General features: G+C 35.4%; 1 protein-coding gene across 1 annotated transcript in view; it reads left to right on the forward strand.

Moving 5' to 3' along the window:
• Positions 1-12,999, forward strand: part of FAM174A (family with sequence similarity 174 member A) — a 51,209-nt gene extending 38,210 nt beyond the window's left edge. Inside the window, exon 3 of the mRNA XM_003279972.3 lies at positions 12,434-12,999. Within this exon, the coding sequence (XP_003280020.1) occupies positions 12,434-12,437 (4 nt within the window). The 3' untranslated portion in view covers positions 12,438-12,999. The remainder of the gene's footprint in view (positions 1-12,433) is intronic.
• Positions 13,000-13,683: the final 684 nt, after the last annotated feature.

The following is a 13,683-nucleotide window of genomic DNA, read 5'->3' on the forward strand; positions in this document are numbered from 1 at the left end:
TTTTTTTTTAATTATACTTTAGGGTTTTAGGGTACATGTGCACAATGTGCAGGTTTGTTACATATGTATCCATGTGCCATGTTGATTTCCTGCACCCATTAACTCGTCATTTAGCATTAGGTGTATCTCCTAATGCTGTCCCTCCCCCTCCCCCCACCCCACACCATGGAATACTATGCAGCCATAAAAAATGATGAGTTCGTGTCCTTTGTAGGGACATGGATGAAACTGGAAAACATCATTCTCAGTAAACTATCGCAAGGACAAAAAACCAAACACCGCATGTTCTATATTGATTGCATGAAATCATGAAAGAGGAATAATCCTTAATATTTATTTGATTTATGCCTAAAGAGGATAATTCTAAATTCTGATCCTTCTGTCTTCTGTACTACCACTTGTATTACTGTTAATTTTTCAAACACGGACTCCCAAAATAAAGCATATAAGTAGAATGATTTGTCTGCCTTTTCAATTGCAGTACAGAATATAATTAGTCTACAGTATAACTTTTATATTTTTTTATTATACTTTGAGTTCTAGGGTACATGTGCACAACATGCAGGTTTGTTACATATGTATACATGTGCCATGTTGGTGTGCTGCACCCATTAACTCGTCATTTACATTAGGTATATGTCCTTATGCTATCCCTACTCCCTCCCCTCACCGCATAACAGGCCCCAGTGTGTGATGTTCCCCTTCCTGTGTCCAAGTGTTCTCATTGTTCAATTCCCACCTACAAGTGAGAACATGCAGTGTTTGGTTTTTTGTCCTTGCTATAGTTTGCTGAGAATGATGGTTTCCAGCTTCATCCATGTCCCTAAAACCATAAAAACCCTAGAAGAAAACCTAGGCAATACCATTCAGGACGTAGGCATGGGCAAGGACTTCATGTCAAAAACACCAAAAGCAATGGCAACAAAAGCCAAAATTGACAAATGGGATCTAATTAAACTAAAGAGCTTCTGCACAGCAAAAGAAACTACCATCAGAGTGAACAGGCAACCTACGGAGTGGGAGAAAATTTTTGCAATCTACTCATCTGACGAAAGGCTAATACCCAGAATCTACAAAGAACTCAAACAAATTTACAAGAAAAAAACAAACACCCCATCAAAAAGTGGGCAAAGGATATGAACAGTCTACAGTATAACTTATAATAATTCTTGTGAGATCATCCCTTACTGGTGCTGTCTTCTTGTTTAACTGTTTTTAAAATTAGTGCCTCTTCATTTTCCAAATTCTATCCACAGAATAACAGGAAGCAAGTCATTTCCAGAGAGGCAAATGAATTTCCTTGCTTACAATTTTACAAAACTAGCTTTTTGTAGTCAGCTCTTTCTGAGAGTGGTGTTTTTCAATGTGGCCTTAAATACATCAAACTATTAACAATGATTGTTATTGGTCATTAAGATGTAGAGTAATTATTTTCTCTATTTCTTTATATTAAATTGAGCCATATGAAAATACCAATATATGATTTAATATAAATTTCCTGAAGGAAGTGTTTTCTTTCATGTAACAGAATGTCATAGATAGGGGCCTCACCAGGCACAGTACCTCAAGGGTCTTGCTCCTCTCCTCTGTGATTCCCTTGGTTCTGCTCATTGTTCTGTGTTGGTTTTATTCTTAGGTTGATAAGAGGATCATACTAGCAGTTCCTATAATTACAACCAGACGGTAACTTTAACTGGAAGTTAGGGCCACACTCTTTTATGTCTCTTTCTTAAGAATGAGAAAGGTTTCCCTAAAGTCCTCCAACACAGTTGTTTCTTATTTTTATTTTTTTCACATCATTATCCAGGATTAGATTATGAGATCATTCATAAACTAAGACCTGGGGAGGAAAATGGAAGTACCATGATTAGCTCAGACTTATCAGTTGAGGTGGAATGGATACTGAGTAGCTAACCACCGTTCCACCAACTGTGTCTTGTATGTTAACCATTGAAGTTCAATACAGTCAAATGGGGAAAAATTGTGGGTTTCTGGGAAAAAAAAATAGTTCGTGCTGCTTAATATAACTTTCCTGAATGTGCTGTTGTTATCCTAATTTTGTTAGTTAGAGGCAATTTTTTTGTTTAGTTGCTAAATCATTTTGCACAAAGGAATTATAAAGCTGAAAAACAAATCTCAGTTCTTGGACTGTTGGTAGAATTTTCAGCTTTTCCAGAAAGAAAAACTGATGAGGAGTCAGAGGCCGCATATGCTGACTAAAATTACTATCGCTTTTCTCAAAGCAAAATGGAGACAAATTCTCTTATGCAGTCTCAAGAAACACAAGTTTAAAAGAATGCTTTACAGCATGGATCAACAAATGGAAACAATACCTTCTTGCTATTTTGACTTAGTAAAATTATTTTTAAATTACCCTGATTTGATTATTACACATTGTATGCTTGTATCAAGATATCACATGTACCTTATAAATATGTAAAACTATTATGTATCCGTAATAATTAAAAATAATTAAGTTTTAAAATGATTTTATAATCATTTTAAATAATTTTATAATGATATAAACTAGAGGACATTTTGACAATCTTGGTAACAGATTCTAAAAGCTAATATTTCTGTCATTTCAGGCTACTTTAGTAATTTCTGCCAAATATGTAATTTAAAAAGCCCTAAATTTGCTTTTTGGCTACTGCTGTTATGCTTCATTAAATATACTACTGTATTGTATGTGTTGATTACATTTTGTGCTCAATGCGATACTTGGCCATAAAATATTTCCTGGTTATTAACATCAGTATATCAGAATCAGATTGCAGATTCAATATAAGTGTTTAGTGAGAAACCCTTGTTAAGAGTATCTTATTCAAACAGTTATCAATTTGAAAATACTGTAGTTCTAATTTCCAAAACACTATCTTAATTGTTGGGTATAACATAGTATCAGAATAAACACTAACCTTAGTCAAAGTAAATAGAATATAAGATTAAAGTACTAATATTTACTTTAGAAATTTCTATTTAGTTTGTTCACTGGTATGTTGGTAGTAAGATAGTTCCTACTTAATTTTTTCTCTTAAAGGGAACTTTGCTGTGTTTGTCATTAAACAGGTAGCAAAAAAGAACTTTTGTATAATTTTTTTCAAAATGTTTCTGAAGATTAAATTTGGCTACCGATGAAAAAGAAATATTTGGGATTGGAGTCACTGAATGAAGGCATGGATTCTAAGGCATTATTATTTATGAATAGCAGTTTCGTAGAGAAAGAAGAGGTATCCGGTACAATAAGTGTGTAGGATACAGTATAGCGCATACTAATAGAATGTCTTGGTTGTTTATTATTTTATAGTCTGTTTGTTTGTAGAAGAAATAGGAATCCATTGCTATAACCAGAGTAGCATTTTTTTTTAATACCATGAAAATTCTGTAAATGATAGAAAACTGAGCATTTTACATAGGATCTAATCTTCAGATTTCGATGACTAAACCCTCCAGAACTGAGAAGTATTATGATAAAATAAGGAGCAACAGGACATAATCATATAGACCGAAGTGCTTCTTGAGCTTCTATTATTGACTGAATGCCCTTAGACCAATCTCTTGAATCTTGATTCCTCCTCCTTACCAATTTGCCTGCCAAATAATATAGTTGGACTGCACTTCTAGAATCTTTCCCAGTTTTTGGTCTCTGTAATTGCCTGTTTTAATCTTGTAGACTACCCTAAAAAGACAATCCTTAGTCTTAATTGAAAGCTATTTATTTTATCCAAAACAACAACAAAAATCCAAAAAACTTAAGAACATCCAACAAATAATTGATCAAGATGACACTAGAATTCAGGCTTCCCTTCTAGGCCAAGGTTTTTTGTCCTTCTGAATTATTTCCAAGCTTTATTTGTAGTTTTGCACTAATAAAGAAGGATATTGTTTTTCTTTTTTTAATATTTTTTCTCTATTTTTTGATCACCATCATCCCATTCAGTACCAAGCGATATTCCTCACAGTTAATACAAACTCAACACGTTTGGTGATTAAAAGAATGAATGTAATTTTAAAAATATTTGTACCTATTAAGCTTAGCAGCATGCATAGCCCATGTGTTGCATACCTATTTCAAATATGTTGAAAGCCATCAAGGCATTAAATGTTGTGGTTACTTATGTTTTCATGTGAGACTATATATTTGAAATAGATATATGTGTACTGGTAATCCATGTCACTGCCATATAATGTGATTGAGCAAGAATATAACATTCTTAGTTTTTCTTTATTTTATATTATAATGATGGAAAACTGAAAATTCCAGTTAGTTCAGTTGTTTTCAGCTTAAATTTTGTCAATTCAGGATGTAAATATCATCCTGATAAAGATTCTACCCCTTTTTTCTCCTCTCTCTTCACTTCAAATTGATCCAAGTTCTGTGGAGACACACTTCATTATTCAATTAATCTAAGACACCATTAATTTTAAGCAGATCATTAAGAAAGAAAAGAAATAGCTGTCAGTTAAATTTTGAAATTATGTAGCGATTTTTTTTTTTAATTGAGACGGACTTTCGCTCTTGTCACCCAGGCTGGAATGCAATGGCATGATCTCGTCTCACTGCAACCTCCCACTTCCAGGTTCAAGCAATTCTCCTGTCTCAGCCTCTCATGTAGCTGGGATTACAGATGCCCACCGCCATACCCAGCTAATTTTTGTATTTTTTAGTAGAGATGGGGTTTCACCATGTTGACCAGGGTCCTGAATTCCTGACCTCTGGTAATCTACCCACCTCAGTCTCCCAAAGTGCTGGGATTACAGGTGTGAGCCACTGTGCCTGGCCGTGATATTTTTAAATTATACAAGAATTGTGCACACTAGCCTCTCAGTACTTTTTCACTGTGCTTTCCTTCTGAAGAATTTGGCAATTTGTGTTTGCAGTTGTATTGCTTGGTGTATAATAGTTTTTCAAAACAGAAACTAGCAGAGTTTTCATTTATCCGGGGTATCTTTCCATCTTAAGAGATATTTGTTTTTGGCAAGCATGTATGGGATTCTTGTCATCGTTTAGTGCTAAATATTTGCTTCATTGATATTAATTATAGTTTACTATTCTCTTTTATGTATTTCTACACACAAAAAAATTTGCTTCAGTGGTGATTCATGAAATAGACTTTTTGAAGGTATTTTAAACCTCATTAAATTCATCCTTATAATACCAACAGTGCATATAATTCACTCAAAGTGACAACAACGCAAAGAGCTGTGATCCACACATACAGCCAATGGCAACTATGTAAGAATTGCCCCTGTCTGACAGCTACTGTAAGATGCCATCAATTGAAAGATGCATCTGAAGTTCAGAGATCTTAAAATGTGAAAAATGTGTGTCTCATAAACTCTGAAATATAGTACTGTTCATAGGAAAGGTCATACTTGCTGTATTAGTCAGGGTTCTCTAGAGGGACAAAACTAATGGAATATATATGTACAGGAATTTATTAAGTATTGACTCACACAATCACAAGGTCCCACAATAAGCCATGTGCAGGCTGAGGAGCAAGGAAAGCCAGTCCGAGTCCCAAAAACTGAAGAACTTGGAGTCCGATATTTGACGACTGGAAGCATCCAGCACAGGAGAAAGATGTAGTCTGGGAGGCTAGGCTAGTCTCTCCTTTCACATTTTTCTGCCGCTTATATTCTAGCCATGCTGGCGCTGATTAGATTGTGCCACCCCAGATTAAGGGTGGATCTGCCGTTCTGAGTCCACTGACTCAAATGTTAATCTCCTTTGGTAGCACCATTACAGACATACCCAGGATTAATACTTTGTATCCTTCAGTCCAATCAAGTTGACACTCAGTATTAACCATCACACTTGCAGTCTTCTGTCTTTGCTGGCCACAGGTGAGGGATGGCTTGTCCTGCTTGGTTTTGGAGCACAGCCTCTATCCCTGCCATTCTTGCCGAAAGAGCGTCCTGTTAACAGACTCACTAAGATTATACTGTGTACTCCTGGTTCTGTTGCAGAGTTTTGTTTGTTTGTTTTTGTTGTTTGTTTGTTTTGAGATAGGTTTTGGCTCTTGTTGCCCAGGCTGGACCACAATGGCGCAATCTCAGCTCACTGCAACCTCCGCCTCCCGGGTTCAAGCGATTCTGCGCTTCAGCCTCCGGAGTAGCTGGGATTACAGGCGCCTGCCACCACGCCCGGCTAATTTTTTGTATTTTTAGTTGAGGCAGGGTTTCACCATGTTGGCCAGGCTGGTCTCGAACTCCCGACCTCAGGTGATCCACTCACCTGGGCCTCCCAAAGTGCTGGGATTACAGGAGTGAGCCTGCGGCAGTTTTTTTGAGTCAACCAGTCTACCTTCTACAACTTCTATATCACCTCTCCAGAGAGTAGGAATCCTTAGCTACTTTTCTCATACCATACTGATTCTCCACTTTTTTCAAACTGCTGTGGGATTCCTGAGAAAGAGCAACTGAGGGATAGCAACATGGATTTCACCGAGTAGGTGGCAATTGAGTTAAAGTTATTTTTTTAAAGATATAAGTTAATCAAATAAGAGCCTGTGAAGGCCCAGCATGGTGGCTCATGCCTGTGATCCCAAAACTTTGGGAGGCCAAGGTGGGCGGATCACTTGAGGTCTGGAATTCGAGACCTCGCTTAAGGCTGGAAGACCATGCTTAAGGCTGGAAGAGAATTGGCTTAATTCTTGATGAGTTAAAAATATTTCCAATTGGGCATATAAATAAGAATGCCTTCTTCAATATTACATTTGGTCGTGGTTGAGTCATGCCAGGGAGGGAGTGGGGAGTGGTGGTTCCTACAGTGGCCCCTGAATAGCATGAAAACATGCAGAATGGAATTCTGAGGAAATTCCCACTCAAGGAATGAAATACTCTAAATGAGAGAGCTGGTCATACAGTCTTATAAATATAAACAGGTTCAAGGAAATGTCGGGCACAATGTAATATAATTGATAGATCATAATAGACAGTTATGCTTATTTGCATATGTTTTGAGGTTAATTACGAGTCTCAAAACGCCTTTCTGAAACCATACCTTAAGAGACTCTTTATGTGGTAGGTACTTTTCTATTTGAAAAAAATCTTGTAGATATTCCTTAGGGTCTCGTATATAGTCAAGTTCAAAAGGCTATTTAGTGATAGAATTTGGATTAGGTTCTAGTCATTTTGTGTTCTTCTCCTAGTTTATGAAACTGCAATTTTGATTTTACAGATTGACTTTTTTTCATAGTCTACAAATTCATTATCAGTATTATCATGGGTTTCAAGCATTAAAAGGACAAGGGCTGTACAAAAGAATTCTAAGTGTTACATGTTTTTTTTTAATAAACTTCAGTATATTTTTTAAAGGATTAAATTTACTTTCAAAGTAAAAATATATTAAAACCTCATTATCTTATACTAATCATTTAGAGAACTATTGCAGACTGCTGACTAAAGATTCAGATAAGATGAAAAAGAGCATTATTCATTTTCAGATGTTTTTCCAATGAAGTTCTAAATGTTATTGATGATTATAAAGGAAGATTTATTAAGTTTGTAAAATATGCACATTTTGTTTTTTTCTTTTAATTTGGTTTGATCAAATGCTTTTCATTATGATGGCTCTTACTAGCAGAAATTTTTTTGGAAGCCAGGATTTAAATTAAGTAGTAGTAAAGTAACTTGTATAATTAGAATTAAAATCTATAAAAATTTGTATGTCAAAATATAGTTTTATATTACAATAAACTAGTTACACAATAAGAGAGTAAATGGGCAAACTTGCCCCATTGTAGTGTTTATTGGAAATCTTGTCTTTAGTATGGATAGTTTTTGTTACCATATTATACATTTCGAAAGCATTGATTGTTTTATAGATTATACTTAGTAGCTTGTAGCTTTAGTAATCCTCATTTCTGAAGGTTAGAAATAGGAACAAATAGCTGTATTTATAGAAACCATAGAAATGAATAACTGTTGTTGGCTCTTGAATAATATGGGGGCTAGGGGCACCAACTACACAGTCGAAAATCCACGTGTAATTTTTGGACTCCCAAAAAACTTAACTACTAATAACTTGCTGTTAACCGGAAGACTTACCAATATCATGAACAGTCAATTAACATGTATTTTGTATGTTATATGTGTTATATACTCTATTCTTACAACAAAGTATGCCAAATAAAATGTTAGAAAATCATAAGGAAGAGAAAATATATTTACTGTTCATTAAGTGAAAGTAGATCTCATAAAGGTCTTCATCCTTGTCTTCACATTGAGTAGGCTGAAGAGGAGGAGGAAGAGGAGGGGCTGATCTTGCTGTCTCAGGGGTGGTAGAGGCAGAAGAGGTGAAGGAGGTGGAAGGGGAGGCAGGCATACTTGGTGTAACTTTACAGAAATACATCTGAGATTTTTGCCTTTTGATTTCTCTAAAACTGTTTCTATTGGTACCAATTCTTCTTCCACAGTTTGCGTTAGTTTTAGTGCCCATATCATAGAAAGGTCCATGTCATAAAAGAAGTTGAAAGCAGTCTTGAATAATTGGAATTCCTCTGCCACATTGACTACTGCCAATTTGTTTTCTGGTACAGCTTCTTCTACATCTTCTTCCTTATCATGTGGCACTGGTTCAGAAGCACTCATCTCCATCAAGTCATTTTCTGTTCATTGTTCCATTGTAATGTCAGTTAGCTCTTGAATTACTCCAAGATCCTTATCTTGACATCTTTTATTTTACACTTTTTTGTTTTTTTTGCAATATCCACAATTTCTTTTTTTTAAACTTCACATTTGTATAAAAATAATTTTTAAAATTGTTCTCAATACCTGTGAAAGTAATGGGGCCAGATTACTTACTTTTCAGGCATCTGTTACGATCCTGAATCAATAAAAAGTTGTTCTTTTTTCTTCTTAAGAAAAAAAATCTAAAGTGTGAACTTTTAGGGATAAAGAGATGAAATAATAAAATGCTTTTGTTTTCTTTATTACATAAGCAAAATTTCCAAACTTCATTTTTTATTAATTCTATTGTCATTCTTTTTTTTAATTTAATTTAATTTTTTTATTATTATACTTTAAGTTTTAGGGTACATGTGCACAATGTGCAGGTTTGTTACATATGTATACATGTGCCATGTTGGTGTGCTGCACCCGTTAACTCATCATTTAGCATTAGGTATATCTCCTAATGCTGTCCCTCCCCCCTCCCCCCACCCCACAACAGTCCCCAGAGTGTGATGTTCCCCTTCCTGTGTCCATATGTTCTCATTGTTCAATCCCCACCTATGAGTTCAATCCCCACCTATGAGTTTGGTTTTTTGTCCTTGCAATAGTTTGCTCAGAATGATGGTTTCCAGTTTCATCCATGTCCCTACAAAGGACATGAACTCATCACTTTTTATGGCTGCATAGTATTCCATGGTGTATATGTGCCACATTTTCTTAATCCAGTCTATCGTTATTGGACATTTGGGTTGGTACCAAGTCTTTCCTATTGTGAATAGTGCCACAATAAACATACGTGTGCATGTGTCTATAGCAGCATGATTTATAGTCCTTTGGGTATATACCCAGTAATGGGATGGCTGGGTCAAATGGTATTTCTAGTTCTAGATCCCTGAGGAATCGCCACACTGACTTCCACAATGGTTGAACTAGTTTACAGTCCCACCAACAGTGTAAAAGTGTTCCTATTTCTCCACATCCTCTCCAGCACCTGTTGTTTCTTGACTTTTTAATGATGGCCATTCTAACTGGTGTGAGATGCTATCTCATTGTGCTTTTGATCTGCATTTCTCTTATGGCCAGTGATGATGAGCATTTTTTCACCTGTTTTTTGGCTGCATAAATGTCTTCTTTTGAGCAGTGTCTGTTGATATCCTTTGCCCACTTTTTGGTGGGGTTGTTTTTTTCTTGTAAATTTGTTTGAGTTCATTGTAGATTCTGGATATTAGTTCTTTCATGATTTCCTTGATTGGCTCTATTGTAAATCCTGTGAAGTCATGTGCAACATCTTGAAACAGTTTCCTCCAGCAGAACTTATTGTTTTGCACTTGATGGCTCTCAAGTCTTTTTCAATAAAATGGTAGCATCTTCAGTGGTATATTCCTTCTAGACTTTCATGATGTTCTCTCTATCGGGATCTCTTCCATAGTGTTGAATAAACCTTTCCATAGCGTACTGGGCGTAATAAGCCTAAGCATCCTTATGGCCCCCTTATCTCAAAGCTGAATTAGAAACATTGTATTTGGAGGCCAGTAGACCACTTCAACACCTTCAATGTTGAATTCCTGGGGTTCTTTGTGGCCCAGGGCATTGTCCAATATCAAAAGAACTTTAAAAGTTAGTCCCCTACTAGCAAGGTACTTCCGGACTTCAGGGCCAAAGCATCAATGGAACCAGTCCAGAAAAAGAGTTTTCAGTGTCCAGGCCTTCTTGTTGTACAACTAAAAGATTGGCAGCTGGTGTTTATCTTTTCCCTTCAAGGCTTGGTGGTTAGCAGCTTTCTATGTAAGGGCAATCCTAATGAGAAACTCTACTGCATTTGCATGAAACAGTACGGTTAGCCTATCCGTTCAGTCTTGAATCATACTGCTCACTTCTCTTCCATACTAATAAGTGTCGTTTGTGGCATTTTTTTCCAGAACAGGGCACTTCCATCTGTATTAAAAACTGTTTAGGCGGATGTCTTTTCTCCTCAATGATTTTCTCAGTGGTTTCTGGGGACTCTGGTCTGTTGCCTCTTGGCCAACAGAAGCTGCTTCTCCTTTTACCTTGACAATTTTTTTTAAGCCAAACCTCTTTCTGAAATTATTAAACCATCTTTTGTTGGCATTAAATTTTCCAGCTTTAAATCTTCCACCTTCCTGTTGCTTTAGATTATAATACAATGATTTTGCTTTTTCTCAAATCATGTTAGAGTCTGTAGGTTTGCATTTCTTATAGCAATCATGCAACCACATAAAAGCTTAATTTTCAATATGAGATAAAAAGTTATTTCAAAAAAAAGTGCAAGGATGTTGTGCTTGCTGATGAAGCTGCAGTGACAGTTTCACATTTTTTTTTCCTTTTTTACAGTGGTCCTTAGGCTGGGTTCATTATTCTGGAAAAGGCAGGCAACCCCTGCTGCAGATCTCCATCTAGAATACATATCAAGCAATCCAACTTCTTTTTTTTTTTTGTAATGTCATGACTTTTTTCTGCTTCCAGCAAAAGCAATTCCATCATCAATAGTGGCATTTTGTATGGGTGTCATCATGTTATTCAAAGTTTATGATATTGCACTAAATGCAGTAGAAACTACGCGAGAATCACGAGAGATCACTTTTACTGCAATACACAATTTACTGGAGATACGAATTGCCCATATGGAGATGATTAGTGTCACATGGTATTTTAAGTAAATACCAACAACACTTGAGCTCACCATAATAATAACTAGAGGGGACTGTGAAATTACTACAGTAGTACCCTATGTACTACAGTTAATTTTCTGCAGTTATGATTTAATACTACATCTTTATATTTACTTACATATCTCTTGACTGCAAATAGCACCATGTACAGTCTGTGCTTATGTGCATAAGTTTTGATAAATTCTAACATTTTATAGTAGATTTGTATATATATTATGGTCATAAATGATAAAATAGATCAGCATCTACATTTATTTTATCCATTCATGGCGTACTTTTTTCTTAAATTTTTAATATTTCTTTTTCTTTATTTGAGACAGAGTCTTGCTCTGTTACCCAGGCTGGAATATGGTGGCACAATCTCTGCTAACTGCAGCCTCCGCCTCCCAAGTTCAAGTGATTCTCCTTCCCCTGCCTCCTGAGTAGCTGGGATTACAGGAGTGCACCATCACGCCTGGCTAATTTTTGTATTTTTAGTAGAGACGGGCTTTCACCATGTTGGCCAGGCTGGTCTTAAACTCCTGACCTCAAGTGATCAGCCTGCCTTGGCCTCCCAAAGTGCTGGGATTACAGGTGTGAGCCATCACACCTGGCCTTTTTTGATATTTCTAAACTAGGTAGTTCATTGTAATATTTTTCAAATTGTCTCAGATCTCAAAAAAACTTTAAAATATATTTATCGAAAAAAATCTGCACATAAGTGGTACTATGCAATTCAAACCCATGTCATTCAACAGTCAACTGTATTGTATACTCAAGTCAACTAAGGTCATTTATGAATATTATATGAGGGTAAACTTTATTATGAATATAACCTAGTCTTTACTCACAGTAGTTAAATATAAAATTCCTTTAAAAAGTTAGAATTTCTGTTTAATAGATAATTTCTGAAATAATTTATCTAGACAAAATAAGCATGTGTTATTGGTGTTCTTTTTAATAATTTTTAAGACTGAGTACTTTTATTATATTCTTCCTTCTCCTCCAAATCTTTCTGAATAGTTTTAAATGTTTTTAAAATTGTTCCAGAAAGGACATTTATGGTATTTTTTTTCTTTTTCTTGCAGATAAGAATGTGCCTTTTGATGAAAGAACTTTATCTTTCTACAACGAAGAGTGGAATTTCTATGTTTAAGGAATAAGAAGCCACTATATCAATGTTGGGGGGGTATTTAAGTTACATACATTTTAACAACCTTTAATTTGTTGTTGCAATAAATACTGTACCCTCTTATTATATCTTTATATGTATAGAAGTACTCTATTAATGGGCTCAGAGATCTTGAAGATAAACTATACTGTAATAATTTATCTGTTTGAAAATTACTATAAAACGGTGTTTTCCGATCAGTTTTTGTTTCCTGCTTACCATATGATTGTAAATTGTTTTCTTTTATGTATTAATCAGTTAATGCTAATTATTTTTGCTGATGTCATATGTTAAAGAGCTATAAATTCCAACAACCAACTGGTGTGTAAAAATAATTTAAAATTTCCTTTACTGAAAGGTATTTCCCATTTTTGTGGGGAAAAGAAGCCAAATTTATTACTTTGTGTTGGGGTTTTTAAAATATTAAGAAATGTCTAAGTTATTGTTTGCCAAACAATAAATATGATTTTAAATTCTCTTAAAGTGGTCCAGATTATGTGTTTATAAAATAAACATAAGACTATATAATTAAAAATTAATATATGTATTTGTAATTTATTGGAAAATATCAAAATGTTATTCTATTTTAGCAACTACTGTGTAAAGGTAACATATCTGCTTTGATTGGATATTTCAGAAATCTGTGAATTTTACAGCCATTTTATATCTTTACTGTATAGTAAGATGTAGAAATGGCAATAATGGCATAGTTCAAATACTTCATTGTGTTATGGAATAGGGGACTGAGGAATTAAAGCAAACACATAGACTTTGGAGTCAGATCTATATTCAGAGACTGACTTCACGATCTCTGAACAAATTGTTTAACCTCATTGAGATTCAATTTTTCACATTCTAGAAGTTAGAGGAGAACTTATATGAAAAGCATGGGTCATGAACTCAGTTGCTTACTGAGATCAGGGAAGTAATGTAAATGTGCATGTAAGTCAGGATAGGCTAGGTCAGAGAGAGTTAACATATGGTTCCAAATCACAGTGGGTTGTGGCCGGGCACAGTGGCTCATGCCTGTAATCCCAGCACTTTGGGAGGCCGAGGCGGGTGGATCACGAGGTCAGGAGATCAAGACCATCCTGGCTAACACGGTGAAACCCCGTCTCTACTAAAAATACAAAAATTGGCCGGGCGTGTTGGCAGGCGCCTGTAGTC

This window comes from Nomascus leucogenys, chromosome 2, assembly GCF_006542625.1.
Source record: "Nomascus leucogenys isolate Asia chromosome 2, Asia_NLE_v1, whole genome shotgun sequence".
In the NCBI taxonomy this organism is placed as follows: domain Eukaryota; kingdom Metazoa; phylum Chordata; class Mammalia; order Primates; family Hylobatidae; genus Nomascus; species Nomascus leucogenys.